Source organism: Nerophis lumbriciformis, linkage group LG27 (assembly GCF_033978685.3).
Source record: "Nerophis lumbriciformis linkage group LG27, RoL_Nlum_v2.1, whole genome shotgun sequence".
In the NCBI taxonomy this organism is placed as follows: domain Eukaryota; kingdom Metazoa; phylum Chordata; class Actinopteri; order Syngnathiformes; family Syngnathidae; genus Nerophis; species Nerophis lumbriciformis.
The window spans coordinates 24,517,342-24,536,725 of record NC_084574.2 but is presented as its reverse complement, the minus strand read 5'-3'; the positions used below and the strand labels follow the sequence as shown (position 1 = coordinate 24,536,725).

The following is a 19,384-nucleotide window of genomic DNA, read 5'->3' as shown; positions in this document are numbered from 1 at the left end:
TCATAACAATGTTATCCCAATTCCTTGTTCTCTGTTTGTAACCGAACAGTGAATAAATAAATAAATAAATAATAAATAATAAATAATAAACAATAAATAATAAATAATAAATAATAAATAATAAATAATACTAACCACGTTTTTTGCCTTGCAACCATGCAACAATTTGGTGTAATGAACTGTAATGCTCTGTGTATTACATTTTAAAATGTGAAAAGTCAGTGAAATGTTCTGTTAGGTTCTTTTAGTCGAGATAGGACCAGAAATTAGTTTTAAAATGTTTAAAAAAAAATTACACTATAGGTCAAAGTTTAATAGCAGGCCACGAAAATGTATCTATTAATATACTTTAAAAAATGGTTTAGGTTTTACAACTATAAACGCTTGAGACGTCTTTTAAAAATGAGACTGCGCATGCCAGCGCAGCATTGACGCTCTTTAACACTCTCCGAAAGCGCGGGAAACTGACGTCATCAACATTGGCGCGGTTTTGCGAAAGAAGAAGCGTCTGCAGGAACACAAAACAATTATGGTGAGCATTTGTCCCTTCATTTATGATCTTACAATGACTCCGCTGGTGTTGTAGGCGCGTACGCTACTTGAACATGTCGTATTTTAAACAGCTGAATCACGGATCTGCAATGATAAACGAAATGACAGCTGCCCGAGTTGTAATCGAAATGAATGATGACGGATAGAGTTCATATTTCAAGATGACACTTTCGGAAGTCATTGGACATGTAATCCTCACTTTTTACACGTATAGGATGTGTTGAGTTGAGTTTGAGTTTATTTGTAACATGCATGCATACAACATGATACATCACAATTTCCAGTTAATCTTTTCAACATGTTCGAAAAGGAGTAGGAAGAAGCAGAGCGTATTTAATCCTACCCCTTTTCTTTTACATAGCAGTTGCTAAAACTTTTGTTCACTTCCTGTTCTCAATTTATTCACTCTATAACTAGTAACTTAAAAAATAAATAATAATTAGTGAGGTAAGTTATATTTCATATGGTGAGATAAATAAGATTATGTAGAAAACCTATAAAACCTGCATTATCCTTTCCAACCTTTGTAACTGAGCTACTGTGTGGAACAATTTCCCTTGTGGATCATTAAAGTTTGTCTAAGTCTAAATGAACGGATGGATGAAATAAATTCAGAATGTTTATCATGGTTCTTCTTCTTTGTACTTTGTATACACTTTAAGTTTGAAGAGTTTCTTGAAGTGGATCATATTAGTACATTGTTTGATTTCTTTGCTTAATCCATTCCATAATTTAATTCCACATACTGATATACTGAAGGTTTTAAGTGTTGTACGTGCATACACCTGTTTTAAATTAGATTTTCCTCTAAGGTTATATTTCTCCTCTTTTGTTGAGAATAATTGTTGTACATTCTTGGGTAGCAGGTTATAGTTTGTTTTGTGTATAATTTAGCTGTTTGCAAATGCACCAAATAGTTGAATTTCAATAATTGTGATTTAATAAATAAAGGGTTTGTATGTTCTCTGTATCCAACATTATGTATTGTTCTTATTAAGTTAAGTTAAAGTACCAATGATTGTCACACACACACTAGGTGTGGTGAAATTTGTCCTCTGCATTTGACCCATAATAATAATAATAATAGTAATACATTTTATGTATAAGGTGCCTTTCTGGGCACTCAAGGACACCGTACAAAATCAAATTGGATAAAAAAACCCAACAACAACAAAGATAGAGAAGAAAATATGATTACAATGAATAAGCAGTCAGGAATAGGTGTGTTTTGAGTCTTGATTTGAAGAGGGATATTGAATCTAAGTTGCGAAGGTCTGGTGGTAAAGAGTTCCAAAGATGTGGGGCAGAGCGGCTGAAAGCTCGGGCACCCACTCCCCTAGGAGGTGAGGGGAGCAGTGGGCAGCAGCGGTGGCTGCGCCCAGGAATCATTTTTGGTGATTTAACCCCCAATTCCAACTATTGATATTTTTTGTAACACTGTTAGTTAATGAAGCGCACATTTGTAGTTGTTTCCCCATATTTATGCACAATAACTCAGATATGGTAACACTAGCGAGCAGTAGAGAATATGAAGTGATTTTTGGTCTAGAACATGTTTTGCTTTATTCATTATTGACGTGTTTGAAAAGGAGTAGGAAGAAGCAGAGCTTATTTAATCCTACCCCTTTTCCTTTACATAGCAGTTGCTAAAACCTGTGTTCGCTTCCTGTTCTCAATTTATTCACTCCATAACTAGTAACATTAAAAATGTATAATAATTAGTGACGTACGTTATATTTCATATGGTGAGATAAATAAGAGTATCTAGAAAATTAATGGATGGTTGAAATACATTCAGAATGTTTATCATGGTTCTTCTTCTTTGTACTTTGTAAACACTTTAAGTTTGAAGAGTTTCTTGAAATGGATCATATTAGTACATTGTTTGATTTCTTTAGTTAATTCAGAGGTCGGCAACCCAACACGTTGAAAGAGCCATATTGGACCAAAAATACAAAAAACAAATCTGTCAGACAGATAAGTCTTATAATGACGGCAACACATGATGTACGTGTCTATGTTAGCTATGATAGCCTACTATCAAAATTTTTGTTGACAGAAATGTTGAAATTTGATATTTATTCTACACGTTTTTACAACATTAGAAACCATTAGTACCGGTAAATCATAGGCTACTTAGAAGTGATGAAATAACTCCTGGAAATGACAGGCTTTTAATGGCCAAAGGTATAGATGTGTGTGTCCAAGTTAAAGGAAACGGTAGACTGTCTTCTTCTAATGGATTTATTACAATCTTTGGCAAGCTAAGTAATGTTTGCTGTGGTCTGGAACAACATGGCACAGAAATGCAGCCAATATTACATACAGATAATGTGTCATGAGACATGTAAAACTAAATTACATACAAAGAGGATAAAAGTAAAGGATATTAAATGAGCTCATATACACCGACAAATGAGGCATGATGATGCAATATGTACATGCAGCTAGTCTAATTAGCATGTTCGCATTGATTAGCTTGCAGTCACGCACTGTCCAAATATGCCTGATTAGCACTCCAACAAGTCAATTACATCAACAAATCACACTTTTGTGCATTCACGCACAGCATAAAACTTTTGGTGGACAAAATGAGACAAAGAAGGAGTGGAAGATTTTACATGTAAACAAACCGTTGTGTCACAGTCCACACTATGGTGAGTTCAAGAACCACCAAAATTAGTAGGACAAAACGATGTTCACCAAATACTCTCATCAGTGAAGTATACATACAAGCATATTAAACTGGGCTTTCTAACAACAAATCAAGTGGATTGGATTGGAAGGTTTATGTCATGTTTGTCCTCAAACAAAAAACATACTACCGTATTTTCCGCACTATAAGGCGCACCTAAAAACCACAATTTTTCTCAAAAGCTGACAGTGCGCCTAATAACCCGGTGCGCTTTATTACGATTCATTTTCATAAAGTTTCGGTCTCGCAACTTCGGTAAACAGCCGCCATCTTTTTTCCCGGTAGAACAGGAAGCGCTTCTTCTTCTACGCAAGCAACCGCCAAGGAAAGCACTCGCCCCCATAGAACAGGAAGCGCTTCACCCGCCCCCATAGAACAGGAAGCGCTTCACCCGCCCCCGGAAGAAGAAGAAAAAACGCGCGGATATCACCGTACGTTTCATTTCCTGTTTACATCTGTAAAGACCACAAAATGGCTCCTACAAAACGATCCGGTTCATAAAAAGACGCAATCTCTCCATCCGCACACGGATTACTACCGTATTTCACAGCAACTGAACCGCACTGTGGAACGGGAGCACGTACGGTGAATATTCGCTCCACAGGGAATGAGAAGTCATCCTTCACTGTGGTTCTAGCTTGCCATGCTAACTTCCACCCATCCAAAAGAGACCTTTCCAGCCGGCGTCATCATAAAAGCTAACTCGAAGGGATGGATGGATGAAGAAAAGATGAGCGAGTGGTTAAGGGAAGTTTACGCGAAGAGGCCGTGTGGCTTTTTTCACACAGCTCCGAAGGCGAACACACCTTCACTAAGACGGGCAGATAGCGCCGGTCGACATACGCCAACATCTGCCAGTGGATCGTAAATGCCTGGGCAGATAGTTTCGGTCACAACTGTGGTCCGACCTTTCCGGAAGGCAGGATTCACAGAACTGCTGGACAACAGTGACACTGACTCCGGTGACTTCGACGAGACGGAACCGGCCATTTTGGATCCCGTATTCGCCCAACTTTTCAATTCGGACACCGAAGACGAAGAATTCGAAGGATTTACGAATGAAGAATAACTTCAGAAGGTGAGCGCTATGTTTATTTTGTGTGTTGTGACATTAACGTTCGAGCAACATTATGTTGCTATTGTTCTACACCATTTTGAATTTTACTATGTTTGTGATTGCACATTTGCGTACATTTTGGGACAGAGTTGTTAGAACGCTGGTTTTCAATATATTATTAAAGTTTGACTGAACTATCTGACTGTTTTTTTGACATTCACTTTAGCGCAGCGTTTTTTTGACATTCACTTTAGCGCAGCGTAGGCGCGGCTTTTAGTCCGGGGCGGCTTATTGGTGGACAAAATTATGAAATATGTAATTCATAGAAGGTGCGGCTAATAATCCGGTGCGCCTTATAGTGCGGAAAATACGGTAAACCAAAAAAAAAAAATGTTTCCCCCATCTTTTTCCGTTTTTAATCCTTTTTTTAAAATGCTGCAGGGAGCCACTAGGGCAACACTAAAGAGCCGCGGGTTAATCCATTCCATATTTTAATTCCACATACTGATATACTGAAGGTCTTAAGTGTTGTACGTGACTACAAATGTTTTAAATGACACTTTTTTCTAAGATTATATTTCTCTTTTGTTGAGAAGAAGTGTTGTATATTCTTGGGTAGCAGGTTATAGTTTGCTTTGTGTATAATTTTAGCTGTTTGCAAATTCACTATGTCGTGGAATTTCACTATTTTCGATTCAATTAATAAAGGGTTTGAATGTTCTCTGTATCCAACATTATGTATTATTCTGACTGATCTTTTTTGTAGCACAGTTAATGAATGAAGTGGACTTTTGTAGTTGTTTCCCCATATTTCTGCACAATAACTCATATGGTAACACTAGCGCGCAGTAGAGAATACGGAGTGATTTTTAGTCTAGAACATGTTTTGCTTTATTGCTGGAGAAGTTTCAAAATAAACTTTCGAACTCTCCCGTCGTCAATACAAGATGATGAGAATTGTAACTCTGGACAGCAATAGGCTTACCAGAAGACAGTCCAGAAAAGTATTCCTGCATGCACGGGGCTGGTGTTCTGTCGGAATGAGTTGCAGTTAGCATGCCTGCTCTTGGCTTGCTCTCGGTGTGTAACATGTTTTTGCCTCTTTTGCATCAGGGTCTCGTGGAAGTGTTTTTGCAGTCCAATTAGAGCACATCAGTAAACTGAGGTACCTTCTGTCCCAGACCTGGCCAAATTAAGCTTTTCAATCTGGCCCGCCGGACATTCCCTAATAATTATTTTAGATCTTTAAAGATGGAATGTGTAGCTGCCTTTATGATGTAAGTCTTGAACTATACAAAGTATTTCAATGGTTGGAATCTTTTGCATGATATACTAGTTACTTTGGTAATCTAATTAGGTACTATGGTCATCTAATTAGTTACTACGGTAATCTAAGTCACAGCAGCTCAGACGAGGCACCAAGCAGTGTGGGTGGGGAGCGTTTCCACAGAGCCTGAAATGTGGGTGTCAGGGACAGACGCGAAAGGAGATTTTTACAACAAACTTCTAAAGCTTAGTGATATATCAGATCACACGTGTTTTTTTTTTTTACCCTTAGCATTCATATTTCGCTGTTTGTTGCGGTTTTTTTGCGTTTCGCTTGATTGTAAAATATGTCGAATATGTGAGGTTCATATGTTGTCAATATTCAGTGTTTTATCGTTCATAGTTAATATTGTAAACCCCACATTCTTTATTTCCATGTACATTCTGGGTGTCTCAGTCAGTTAAAAAAAATTAAAATTCCATTCCGTTTTTTAAGGTGGTCTGTCATAACGTTTTTAGCATTTAATCAGACATTGTGAGGTTTTGTATTAGTGTTCTTAAAAATATATATCTTTATATATCTAGAAAGGGTGGTCCTAAAGAGGTAGTGACGGAGGCAGATATTTACATTTATCCATATTTAAGTGTTACTTCTTTATTTTCCTAGTCATATTACAAAACAGCTAGTGTTCTTCCAGTTGTTCTCTTTTGGTTGTCTACAAGTACTGTGTGTGTCAACCTTGAGCTCGGAATGCAGGGAGTAGCAATACTCCTTTCTCTTATCTTATCGCTTCATGTCTCTTCTCAGAGTTGAACAATGGACGTTTGTATTACTTCTGGAGGGTGGGGGCGAGGGACACATTATAGAAGAGTGATTTCCGTGATGCTAGTCAGACCATTTTAGCTGCGCTAGTGAATGCTTCTGTACTGGATTGGTCTCACGTTTGTTTCCAAGGCTTTGGAAATAAATTACAAAATACCTATTCTGTCTCTGGTGGTCCTTCTTACTCAGCTTATGTGTCATCAAAAGAACTTGGGATTGACCAGCAACTTAAATTCCCTGGGAGGATGATCTGGTCAGAACGCAACAGTAGGCATTTATCGAAGGTCTCAAGAAGGTAACAAATACAAGAATGTGTGTGTGTGTGTGTGTGTGTGTGTGTGTGTGTGTGTGTGTGTGTGTGTGTGTGTGTGTGTGTGTGTGTGTGTGTAGTACCCCAGACACATTTCTTTTCTCTAAATTTGACCCCCCGAGTAAAAATTAATTGCCCAGGCCTGTTCTAACCTCATCCCCCACACTTTGTGTCAAACTTCAATCAAGGTGTCTTGAATGCACCACAGTTCTGTGCTATGAGATGCAAAAGTGAAACTGAAACATAACATTGTCCGCAATTAGTTGTATCATATTTTTACCTTTCTTGTATCACAAACTCCTGGTTCCCTAATTGTTGTCGCTCTGTGTGAATGCATAGACGTGAACTTTGATGACGTTTTGACATCTGTCACAGCAAAACTGATTTTATTTAAACTTGTATGACATCATATTGTTGAACTGACTGATTTAAATGAAAGGAAATAAATCGTCACATCTTCAGAAAATTCCAGTCCATGATCATGTAGTCCATGTGTGGTTGTGGCTATAAACAACCACGTAGAGCACATGTGTCAAACTCAAAGCCCGGGGGCCAGATCCGGCCCGACACGTTTTATGATGTGGCCCGCGAAAGCCTTGAAATAATGTGGATACTTCATACTTTCTTACTAAATGTTTTAATTGTTTCCATTTTCACAGAAAAAAAATGGGTAACACTCTAGTATGTGGAACATATTCTAAGTAACAAATACTTAATTTAGAGGTATTTGGACACTAGGGTAACATTCTAAGTAACATTTAGAGTTAGTTGGTTAGAGTTAAGGTTAGGGTTGTATAATAAGGCCATGCAGAATAAGTCATTAATAAGTACTTAATAATGACTAATTAAGAGCCAATATGTTACTAATTTGCATGTTAATAAGCAACTAATTAATGGTGAATGTGTTCCCCATACTAAAGTGTTACCAGATAATGTATACAATACATGAAATTTCGTGTTTTAAACTTTGATATGCATACAAATATTGTTATTGGTGTGAATTTTGGGCACCTCGCCATTCGATTCCGATTCTTGGGGTGAGGATTTGATTCATAATCGATACTCGATTCAACACGATTCTCGATTCAAACTGATTTTTGCTATGTATTTAATTGGTATAATAATAACACCATAACAAAACAGCTTACAGGTTACAAAACCTTCTTTTAGTTTCTGACGTATCACACATACGTGCACCAAGTAAGCATAGAGATGGCCTAAAGTATTTTGTTTTTTTTCATTAATTCGTCCAAAAAAATAAAATAAATTCGATTTTTGAAATCCACATGGAGAGGAGCCAGATGAGGTGGTTCGGGCATCTGGTCAGGATGCCACCCCAATGCCTCCCTAGGGAGGAGTTTAGGGCACGTCCGACCGGTAGGAGGCCACGGGGAAGACCCAGGACACGCTGGGAAGACTAAGTCTCCCGGCTGGCCTGGGAACGCCTCGGGATCCCCCGGGAAGAGCTGGATGAAGTGGCTGGGGAGAGGGAAGTCTGGGCTTCCCTGCTTAGGCTGCTGCCCCCGCGACCCGACCTCGGATAAGCGGAAGAAGATGGATGGATTTTTGAAAATTACTTAAAAAATCGTGATTCGAATGTGATAAATAACCATTTTTAGCACCCCTAATTATTATATACCGTATGATAGTTTGTAAAAATAACAATAAATACTTAAATATCTGCTTGTCACCTTGACTTACGATTTCAAAGCAAGTTATCCATCAATTTGTACGTACAAAAATCAAATAAACAAATGCATAGGCAATAATATATTGAGGCCATTATACTTTTATATTCTTACATTCACTGTTACAAGTGGCCCTCTGAGGGCAGCCTTGACTGCGATGTGGCCCCTGACGTAGAATGTTTATGCCATGGGCTGGCCTTGGCAGGATACATGTGCCCATTGTTCCTTCTTACGCCACCCATCCCTGTGTGCCCAGGATGAAGTGCCCGCTGACAATGCCGAGTCTAAGCTGTCAAAAGCTGCGCAGGAGGAGCTAATGATCAGATGTGAGCAGCAGTTTGAACAGCTGGAAAAGGTACTTTTGTGTTCTCGTGCAAATTCAACTTACACTTCTTTGGAACCTAACAAAATACTTTTTTTTTTTTTTTTCAGCTTCAAAATGAGATTATTCTATGTGAGCCAGATTTAAGCGAAAATCCCCAAGAACAGGTGAGGCCACATAATGTGAAATTGGAGGAAACACCGTATTTGTAGGGCTATTTAAGCCGCACCTACCAAATTTGAGAAGAAATAAATATTTTTACATATATTAGCCACACCGGACCATAAGCTGCAGGTATTTACTGGTACAAAATATTTTATAAATGTTTATTTACATACCTTAATCGTTTCCAAGCGGTTCCTGTCACACGGCAGTAAAACGGCTGATCAAACAAAACAGAAGTCAAGCAAGCTCTCCAATCAGCTTAGCAGACTAAATAACTCCACGGTGGCGTCTTGGTGAATTTATCAAACTGAAACAAAACAAAAATAATGCCATTGTAAGTGAATAATACTAACTTGTAAACTAGTTGTTTTTGTTAGCTCGACAGGCTAGCAGCAGCAGTTTGTTGGTTCTGACGGCAGCTCTTTTGAATTTTTCACTGGTTTGTGTTACTTTGCTTAATAAATAGATTGAAAGTGCTTTCATGGCTGTACGTTCTTGTTTGTATTGTTTGAATGGCAAGTTTGTCAGGTACAAACCCAGTTTCCATATGAGTTGGGAAATTGTGTTAGATGTAAATATAAACGGAATACAATGATTTGCAAATCATTTTCAACCCATATTCAGTTCAATATGCTACAAAGACAACATATTTGATATTCAAACTGATAAACTTTTTTTTTTTTTTTCAAAATAATGATTAACTTTAGAATTTGATGCCAGCAACACGTGACAAAGAAGTTGGGAAAGGTGGCAATAAATACTGATAAAGTTGAGGAATGCTCATCAAACACTTATTTGGAACATCCCACAGGTGAACAGGCAAATTGGGAACAGGTGGGTGCTATGATTGGGTATAAAAGTAGATTCCATGAAATGTTCAGTCATTCACAAACAAGGATGGGGCGAGGGTCACCACTTTGTCAACAAATGCGTGAGCAAATTGTTGAACAGTTTAAGAAAAACCTTTCTCAACGAGCTATTGCAAGGAATTTAGGGATTTCACCATCTACGGTCCGTAATATCATCAAAGGGTTCAGAGAATCTGGAGAAATCACTGCACGTAAGCAGCTAAGCCCGTGACCTTCGATCCCTCAGGCTGTACTGCATCAACAAGCGACATCAGTGTGTAAAGGATATCACCACATGGACTCAGGAACACTTTAGAAACCCACTATCAGTAACTACAGTTGGTCGCTACATCTGTAAGTGCAAGTTAAAACTCTCCTAAGCAAGGCGAAACCGTTTATCAACAACACCCAGAAACGCCGTCGGCTTATCTGGGCCTGAGCTCATCTAAGATGGACTGATACAAAGTGGAAAAGTGTTCTGTGGTCTGACGAGTCCACATTTCAAATTATTTTTGGAAACTGTGGACGTCGTGTCCTCTGGACCAAAGAGGAAAAGAACCATCCGGATTGTTATAGGCGCAAAGTGCAAAAGCCAGCATCTGTGATGGTATGGGGGTGTATTAGTGCCCAAGACATGGCTAACTTACACATCTGTGAAGGCGCCATTAATGCTGAAAGGTACATACAGGTTTTAGAGCAACATATGTTGCCATCCAAGCAACGTTACCATGGACGCCCCTGCTTAGTTCAGCAAGATAATGCCAAGCCACGTGTTACATCAACGTGGCTTCATAATGAAAGAGTGCAGGTACTAGACTGGCCTGCCTGTAGTCCAGACCTGTCTCCCATTGAAAATGTGTGGCGCATTATGAAGCCTAAAATACCACAACGGCGACCCCGGACTGTTGAACAACTTAAGCTGTACATCAAGCAAGAATGGGAATGAATTCCACCTGAGAAGCTTAAAAAATGTGTCTCTTCAGTTCCCAAACGTTTACGCAGTGTTGTTAAAAGGAAAGGCCATGTAACACAGTGGTGAACATGCCCTTTCCCAACTACTTTGGCACGTGTTGCAGCCATGAAATTCTAAGTTAATTATTATTTGCAAAAAAAATAAAGTTTATGAGTTTGAACATCAAATATCTTGTCTTTGTAGTGCATTCAATTAAATATGGGTAGAAAAGGATTTGCAAATCATTGTATTCCGTTTATATTTACATCTAACACAATTTCCCAACTCATATGGAAACGGGGTTTGTAAATCAATGATTTGTTGTTCAATATTCCCTCCGTCGAAATGGTATTGCATGTTTGAAATAAACTGAAACTAACTAACCCTCGTAGTTACAGTGCAGTCAAGTATTTTAGGTGTTGTATTTTACTGACCAGTTCCTCCAATTAAGACCTTGTTTATTCCGTGTTTAAGATGTGTGTGAGCTACTCGAACTCAGCTCCCCTCTGTGCATGGAGGAAGGGGAGGACAGTTCTACGTCAATCACTTGTCCATTTGGTTATTGGTAATGGTTTGGGTTTATTTTTAAACACTCTATACAGATAGGTGAACATTTTAGTCTCGCATTAACAACTTTGGATGGATTGATTTTGGGAGTAAAATGCAATGAAATTGTTCAAATCTGTATGCGCACGTGTGCATTCGTTTTTTTTGTTTTTAAACTTCAGCAAATGCAACTAAAATGCTTGCACTGTACTGTGCTGGTGTTAGCATATTTGCTAATGCTAACGACGCTAGCTTGATTACATTACAATAGCACGTATATGCAGGAAAACACTCCTACAGACCTAACGCATGGGACGGTCCAGTAAGTATGAACGGTTTTAGTTATATTGTCAAACTTACAATCGTTACTTGGAGTGATGAGTGAAGAATTATTTTGAGCAGAAACGCTAGACAAATAGTAGACACAATGGGATATACCATAAAATCCGGATTCTAAGTCGCTATTTATTCCCTACACTTTGAACTCTGCGGCTTATAAGACTGTGCGGGTAATTTATGGATTTTTCTTTGCTCAAGGGCATTATAAAAAGTGTAGGGAAAAAAACAAGCTAATACACTGAGATTGTGTTTTATTGTTAGTGCTATGGCGCCATTTTTTAGACGAGCTTGCTCACTGCAGGTGCTGCAGTGTCCTTCCATTTACCGGTAGTAGTTTTAGGAAGTACAATTGCTGTTGAGTCTTCTTGCTGTCAATAGCGTTTCTACTCGTATGGATTCTTCATTTATGACTACAAGCATCGTTCATAAGTTTTACAGTATAACTAAAACAGTTTATTCTTACTAAACCGTCTCATGTGTGACGTCTGTAAGAGTGTTTTCATGCATATGTGTACTTGCTATTGTAATGTAATGACGCTAGCTTCGTTAGCATTAGCTAATGTGCTAACACTTTTACGGGTATCTGTGTTAGTATTACTAGCTTACAATGGCATTATTTTTGTATTGTTTCAGTTTCACAAATTCCTCGGTAAATTCTCCATAACTTCACAGTGGAGTTATTGAGTCTGTTAAGCTGACTGGAAAGCGAGCCAGCTCGCTCGCTAGTGGGTTCATGACGATAACTTGTGTTTTGTTTGATCAGCCGTTTTACTGCCGTGTTACTGACACCGTTTAGAAACAATTAAGGTATGCAAATAAACATTTGCACAATCTTGCTGTGTAAATAACACATTTCGCAACGTATATATCTGCGGCTTATAGTCCAGTACAGCTAATATATGGGGGGAATCCCTCAAATTTAGTGGGTGTGACTAATATGCCCGTGCGCTCTATAGTCCGGGAAATATAGTACTTCCAGTTCAAGGCACGAAACTAGAAGTACTTTTTCAACCCAAAACCCCTGCACTGAGCAAATTCGTCCAAAAAAATGGCGCCATAGCACAAACACACTTTTCAGTGTCTCCGTCAGTGTTATATGAAAACTGTTTGTTGAATACAAAACATTATGGCCGTTAACAAGGAAAACTCCATAAATTAGCCGCACTGTTTTAAAAGCCGCAGGATTCAAAGCGTGGGAAAAAAAGTAACGGTTTCTAGTCAAGAAAATACAGTTTATCAAGCCGAAGTGTCAAAATATTATAAATGCTAGTTCAGTAAACTACCATAAACCACAATAACAAACAGTAATTGTTAATACTTCTCTGACAATAGCATGACAAATAATTAATAGTACAGTGTGTAGGGGATTATAGAAGTGTACTGTGCAAGGGTATCGAACTACTTTTATTTTTTTTATGTGCCCTAATGTAAAAGTAGTGACAATCATGTACAGTATATGTATTTGAGTATTAATGACATATGTATTTTCAAGTCAGTGAATCGGCTGTTGGCAACCGAAGCCGAACTGGACCGGTGGCACACAGTGGAACCTCAATGTAAGTAACAATGCAGACATTATAACATTCAGAGTACAAAACCGAAAACCAGTGAAGTTGGCACGTTGTGTAAATTGTAAATAAAAACAGAATACAATGATTTGCAAATCCTTTTCAACCTATATTCAATTGAACACACTGCAAAGATACTGAACTGTCGAACTGGAAAATGTTTTTATTTTTTACAAATATTAGCTCATTTGGAATTTGATGCCTGCAACATATTTCAAAAAAGCTGACACAAGTGGCAACAACGACTGAGAAAGGTGAGGAATGCTCATGAAACACTAATTTGGAACATCCCATAGGTGGACAGGCTAATTGGGAACAGGTGGGTGCCATGATTGGGTATAAAAGCAGTATCCATGAAATGCTCAGTCATTCACAACCAAGGATGGGGCGAGGGTCGCCACTTTGTGAACAAATGCTTGAGCAAATTGTCGAACAGTTTAAGAACAACATTTCTCAACGAGCTTTTGCAAGGAATTTGAGGATTTCACCATCTAAGGTCTGTTTTATCATCAAAAGGTTCAGAGAATCCTGGAGAAATCACTGCACGTGACCTTCGATCCCTCAGGTGGTACTGAATCAAAAACCGACATCAGTGTGTAAAGGATATCACCACATGGGCTCAGGAACACTTCAGAAAACCACTGTCATTAACTACAGTTGGTTGCTACATCTGTAAGTGCAAGTTAAAACTCTACTATGCAAAGCCAAAGCTATTTATCAACAACACCCAGAAACGCCGCCGGCTTCGCTGGGCCCGAGCTCATCTAAGATGGACTGATGTAAATTGGAAAAATGTTCTGTGGTCTGACAAGTCCACATATCAAATTGTTTTTGAAGTTGTCGTGTCCTCCGAACCAAAGAGGAAAAGAACCATCTGGACTGTTATAGGTGCAAAGTTCAAAAGCCAGCATCTGTGATGGGTAACTTACACATATGTGAAGGCACCATTAATGCTGAAAGGTACATAAAGGTTTTGGAGTGACATACGTTGCCATCCAAGCAACGTCTTTTTCATGGACGCCCCTGCTTATTTCAGCAAGCCACATTCTGCACGTGTTACAACAACGTGGCTTTGTAGTAGAAGAGTGCGGGTACTACACTGGCCTGCCTGTAGTCCAGATCTGTCTCCCATGTGTGGCGCAATAAGAAGCCTAAAATACCACAACGGAGACCCCAGACTGTTGAACAACTTAAGCTGTACATCAAGCAAGAATGGGAAAGAATTCCACCTGAAAAGCTTCAAAGATTGGTCTCCTCAGTTCCCAAACGTTTACTGAGTGTTGTTAAAGGGAAATGCTATGTAACACCGTGGTAAAAATGCCCCTGTCCCAACTTTTTTGCAACTTGTTGCTGCCATTCAATTCTAAGTTAATGATTATTTGCCAAAAAAATGTACGTTTCTCAGTTTGAATATTAAATATCTTGTCTTTGCAGTCTATTCAATTGAATATAAGTTGAAAAGGATTAGCAAATCATTGTATTCTGTTTTTATTTACGATTTACACAACGTGCCAACTTCACTGGTTTTGGGTTTTGTATATCCAGATCCTGGATATATCAAGAAAGTGAGAGTGTGGATTTTGTGTAACCCAGGCAACAAATCAAAGAAAGGAATTGCATTTAAATGTTCTGTTATTTGTTTTACTCTGTGTAGTGCTGGCAGAAAACCCTGAAGTTTTACTTAAAGCTGGAAAGGAAGAGGTACTGTATGTGATTGTGTACAAAAAAGGTGTATGGTTACGACATAACATTCATGTTTAAATTCTCTGTTTTCCACAGATGCGCAAGTTGTGCTCTGAACTTGAGATGGTTCTCTCTTGTGTTGAAGCAAAGAGAGACAACTTGAGAGAAACTAAAAAGCTGTACGTTATTTTATTTTTTTTGCTTAAGCGTCTTAAGTCTCCCGTCATGCATTGTGCTCTGACTACTTACCGCATTCCTTGCTTTTTGTCTTTTTGTGTGTTCCAGTGAAGAGAAGTGGTTGGAAGAGAAAAGGCAGGTGCTAAATGCTGCCACCAGTCATGCTAATCTCATACAAGAGCAAAATGAGAAATTATCAGAACACAGGTGAGTGTGACGGCAAAGTATAGTTTAATATACAGGATATGTCATAGTAATACTGCCTGAGTAAACCATATGAATATATTCTTACTCCTGAAAAATACATGCATAACTGTACCTCTTATAATACATATATTGTATATTCTGCGGTTATTCTGTAAATTGTGTGTACTGTAAAGTTTTTATTATAGGTGTCCCGATCTTAAATACATCTGGTATCAGCCGAAGAATAAATATTGGATGATATTGGCTTGCATTTTAACCAGGGGTGTCCAAAGTGTGACTCCGAGGCCATTTGCGGCCCGCAACTCTTTTTTTTCACGGCCCACGGCTTATTTTAAAAATGCTATTACCAAGAAAAAAATATACAAAAGTGGGATAAAAGCACAAACAGGTGTAATGTAAAGAGAAAATGTTGCAATATTGACATTAATAGGGCAAAGCTGCAATGCAAGATGTCTTTTACTTGAAAGCTGTCATCACTCAAAAAATAATAAATTAATTAAAATCAATGTTGGTTTGAATTAAAAATCAATGTTTGTATGAATTATTGACCTATTCAGTGCTCAAATTACTTCGCGTTCACTTTGCCGTATAAATAAATCAAAAGGGAATAAAACATTAGAAAACCTAAAAGAAAATACTAAAAACTCATAATCGACGGATTCTGTAGATCTGAAGTTGATCTAAAGATTTAAGCCTTGAAAGTAAAAATAATATATCATATATTAATATATGAATTGTTTGTAACACTTTTGTGATGGGGGCCCTTTTGGATACCCAATACATGTATCGGTAGTCATTTTTTTTAACACCATCATTGCTAAAAAAAAAAAAACAAATAACCAAAAGCAATGTTGTTATGAATTATTTACCTTTTTAAATTTTATATTCTACTTCGAACATTTTTGGGGGGAAAATATCGTTTGTGTTTTTCCCATTAAACAGGGGGTTCCTTGACAAAAAGGCATAAAACATTTTAGAAAATTCAAACTTTAGGTCAACGGATAGATCTGAAGTTGATCTACAGATATTTAAACATTGAAAGTAAAACAATATAGATCATCAAGCTTTATTGCAGACTCCAACGTCCAAGTAGACATACAATCACATACAGTACATGAAACAAAACCAAAAAATATAGTATAAAAGGCTTTATCACGTAACATTCATAGAATATTGTGCATATTCAGTAAAAGGCATCTAATAAATAAATACTAGCAGCAATAAAAAATATATTCCGTATTTTTCGGACTATAAGTCGCAGTTTTTTTCATAGTTTGGCCGGGGGTGCGACTTATACTCAGGAGCGACTTATGTGTGAAATTATTAACACATTACCGTAAAATATCAAATAATATTATTTAGCTCATTCACGTAAGAGACTAGATGTATAAGATTTTATCGGATTTAGCGATTAGGAGTGACAGATTGTTTGGTAAACGTATAGCATGTTTTATATGTTAGTTATTTGAATGACTCTTACCATAATATGTTACATTAACATACCAGGCACGTTCTCAGTTGGTTATTTATGCCTCATATAACGTACACTTATTCAGCCTGTTGTTCACTATTCTTTATTTATTTTAAATTGCCTTTCAAATGTCTATTCTTGGTGTTGGGTTTTATCAAATAAATTTCCCCAAAAAATACGACTTATACTCCAGTGCGACTTATATATGTTTTTTCCCTTCTTTGTTATGCATTTTCGGCCGGTGCGACTGATGAAGGTTATTTCATACCACATAAACACAATACAGGGTAATACAAAATGTGACCCAAATAAATAATAAGACAACAAACACCTTAATCACATCTTTCAGCCAGAACTGGTCCACCAGCAATAACATCCAACAATAACATTATTTTATATTTTCACTTCTTCTTGAACATTTGTTTTCTAATTTATGGAATTTCTTTTGATAAAATGTATGAAATAATCTTTGAATTTTGTTTTTAAAATGATAAAAATAGCCTTTTAATAATGTATTCTGAAACAGTTTAAAATAATCAGAGAACTGACTAACACTGACCCTACACAACTATGTTGCACAATTAAGTCTTTTTTTTTTTTTAAAGCGAAAGAGGTACTTTCAACAGGTACAGCATCCTATGTCATATCTGCATGTAATAAGATTTGTAACAAGGCAAACCGTTTGTTAATTGGTCGAAAATCAAGCAAGTTATGGTAATTTAATTAGTACATGTACCATTGACATCAATGTAATGATTGAGGCTAGCTGTCCGAAGTAAGATGGCTACAACGTTGCTACGCTGGAGAATCATTGGTCATAGGAAAAATGCTCAGAGCCAATCAGAAAGGAGGGGCCGTCTAAGCATACCCGCCCCCAAAGTGCCAAAAAGAAACAGACAGCGCGAGGAGAGATGCCAGGAGTACACGGAGAGCGCACAGACCGAGACGGCGCGCGCGCAGAAAGGCACCACGCGCGCGCAAAAGGGTGTCGCGCGCGTACGAAGTGGAGAATCAGCACGCGATAACAGGTTTTATGCGCTCGGATTTTTGGCACTAATGTGACGCCATACATTCACCCATTCACACACACATTCACACACTGATGGCGGGAGCTGCCATGCAAGGCGCTAACCAGCAGCCATCAGGAGCAAGGGGTGAAGTGTCTTGCCCAAGGACACAACGGACGTGACTAGGATGGTAGAAGGTGGGGATTGAACCCCAGTAACCAGCAACCCTCCGATTGCTGGCACGGCCACTCTACCAACTTCGCCACGCCGTTCCCAGTGGCTTATTTTATTTTTCGAAGTTTTTTTCAAAATTTTACCCATCACGCAATATCTCTAAAAAAAAAGCTTCAAAGTGCCTGATTTTAACCATCGTTATATACACCCGTCCATTTTCCTGTGACGTCACATAGTGATGCCAATACAAACAAACATGGCGGATGGACAGCAAGGTATAGCGACATTAGCTTGGATTCAGACTCGGATTTCAGCGGCTTAAGCGAAATTGAAGAAGAATCTGAAGCTATTGAGCCATATCGGTTTGAACCGTATGCAAGCGAAACCGACGAAAACGACACGACAGCCAGCGACACAGGAGAAAGCGAGGACGAATTCGGCAATCGCCTTCTAACCAACGATTGGTATGTGTTTGTTTTTAAGTGTTGCAATATTAATTATTGGTAAACACAGTTTATGTATAATAATTTACGTAAAACCGCGAGTAATAAATAAAGTTTTCATCAATTAATATATTCTGTAGACATACCCTCATCCGCTCTCTTTTCCTGAAAGCTGATCTGTCCAGTTTTGGAGTTGATGTCAGCAGGCCAGGGAAGCTTGGGTCGATATTCTTTAGCTCGCTCGTCTGCGGGAACAAACTGCCACCATTGCTTGCCGTGCTACCGAGGTCCTTTGTCCCTGAATAGCTCACACACTCCGGCAGATTCAATGGGGGTCTGGCGGCAGATTTCTTTGACTTTAATGTTGGAAGTGCATCTGCTTTGAGTGTCGCAGGATATCCACACATTCTTGCCATCTCCGTCGTAGCATAGCTTTCGTCGGTAAAGTGTGCGGAACAAACGACTGACCATTTCGTCGACTTTCCCCACACCCTCGTATTTTGAACAACATTCGTCCAATTTCTTGCCACTTTCGCATCTTTGGGCCACTGGTGCAACTTGAATCCGTCCCTGTTCGTGTTGTTACACCCTCCGACAACACACCGACGAGGCATGATGTCTCCAAGGTACGGAAAACAGTCGAAAAAAACGGAAAATAACAGAGCTGATTTGATTCGGTGTTTGTAATGTGTTTGAGAAAATGGCGGATTGCTTCCCGATGTGACGTCACAACGTGACGTCATCGCTTCGAGAGCGAATAATAGAAAGGCGTTTAATTCGCCAAAATTCACCCATTTAGAGTTCGGAAATCGGTAAAAAAAATATATGGTCTTTTTTTCTGCAACATCAAGGTATATATTGACGCTTACATAGGTCTGGTGATAATGTTCCCCTTTAACACACTATCCGGGGCAGGATTTGTAGTCATCCATGTGACCTTTAAAGGGGAATATATACCTTGATGTTGCAGAAAAAAGACCATATATTTTTTTTAACCGATTTCCGAACTTTAAATGGGTGAATTTTGGCGAATTAAACGCCTTTCTATTATTCGCTCTTGGAGCGATGACGTCACGTTGTGACGTCACATC

At 38.5% G+C, this 19,384-nt stretch overlaps 1 protein-coding gene across 1 annotated transcript in view; it reads left to right on the top strand.

Moving 5' to 3' along the window:
- The first annotated feature begins 442 nt into the window (after window positions 1-442).
- The window catches only part of cenpk (centromere protein K), a 34,506-nt gene continuing 15,564 nt past the window's right edge, over window positions 443-19,384 (top strand). Inside the window, exons 1-7 of the mRNA XM_061987835.2 lie at window positions 443-532; window positions 8,648-8,746; window positions 8,824-8,880; window positions 13,056-13,119; window positions 14,786-14,832; window positions 14,911-14,993; window positions 15,100-15,198. Coding sequence (XP_061843819.1) covers window positions 530-532; window positions 8,648-8,746; window positions 8,824-8,880; window positions 13,056-13,119; window positions 14,786-14,832; window positions 14,911-14,993; window positions 15,100-15,198 — 452 coding nt within the window. The 5' untranslated portion in view covers window positions 443-529. The remainder of the gene's footprint in view (window positions 533-8,647; window positions 8,747-8,823; window positions 8,881-13,055; window positions 13,120-14,785; window positions 14,833-14,910; window positions 14,994-15,099; window positions 15,199-19,384) is intronic.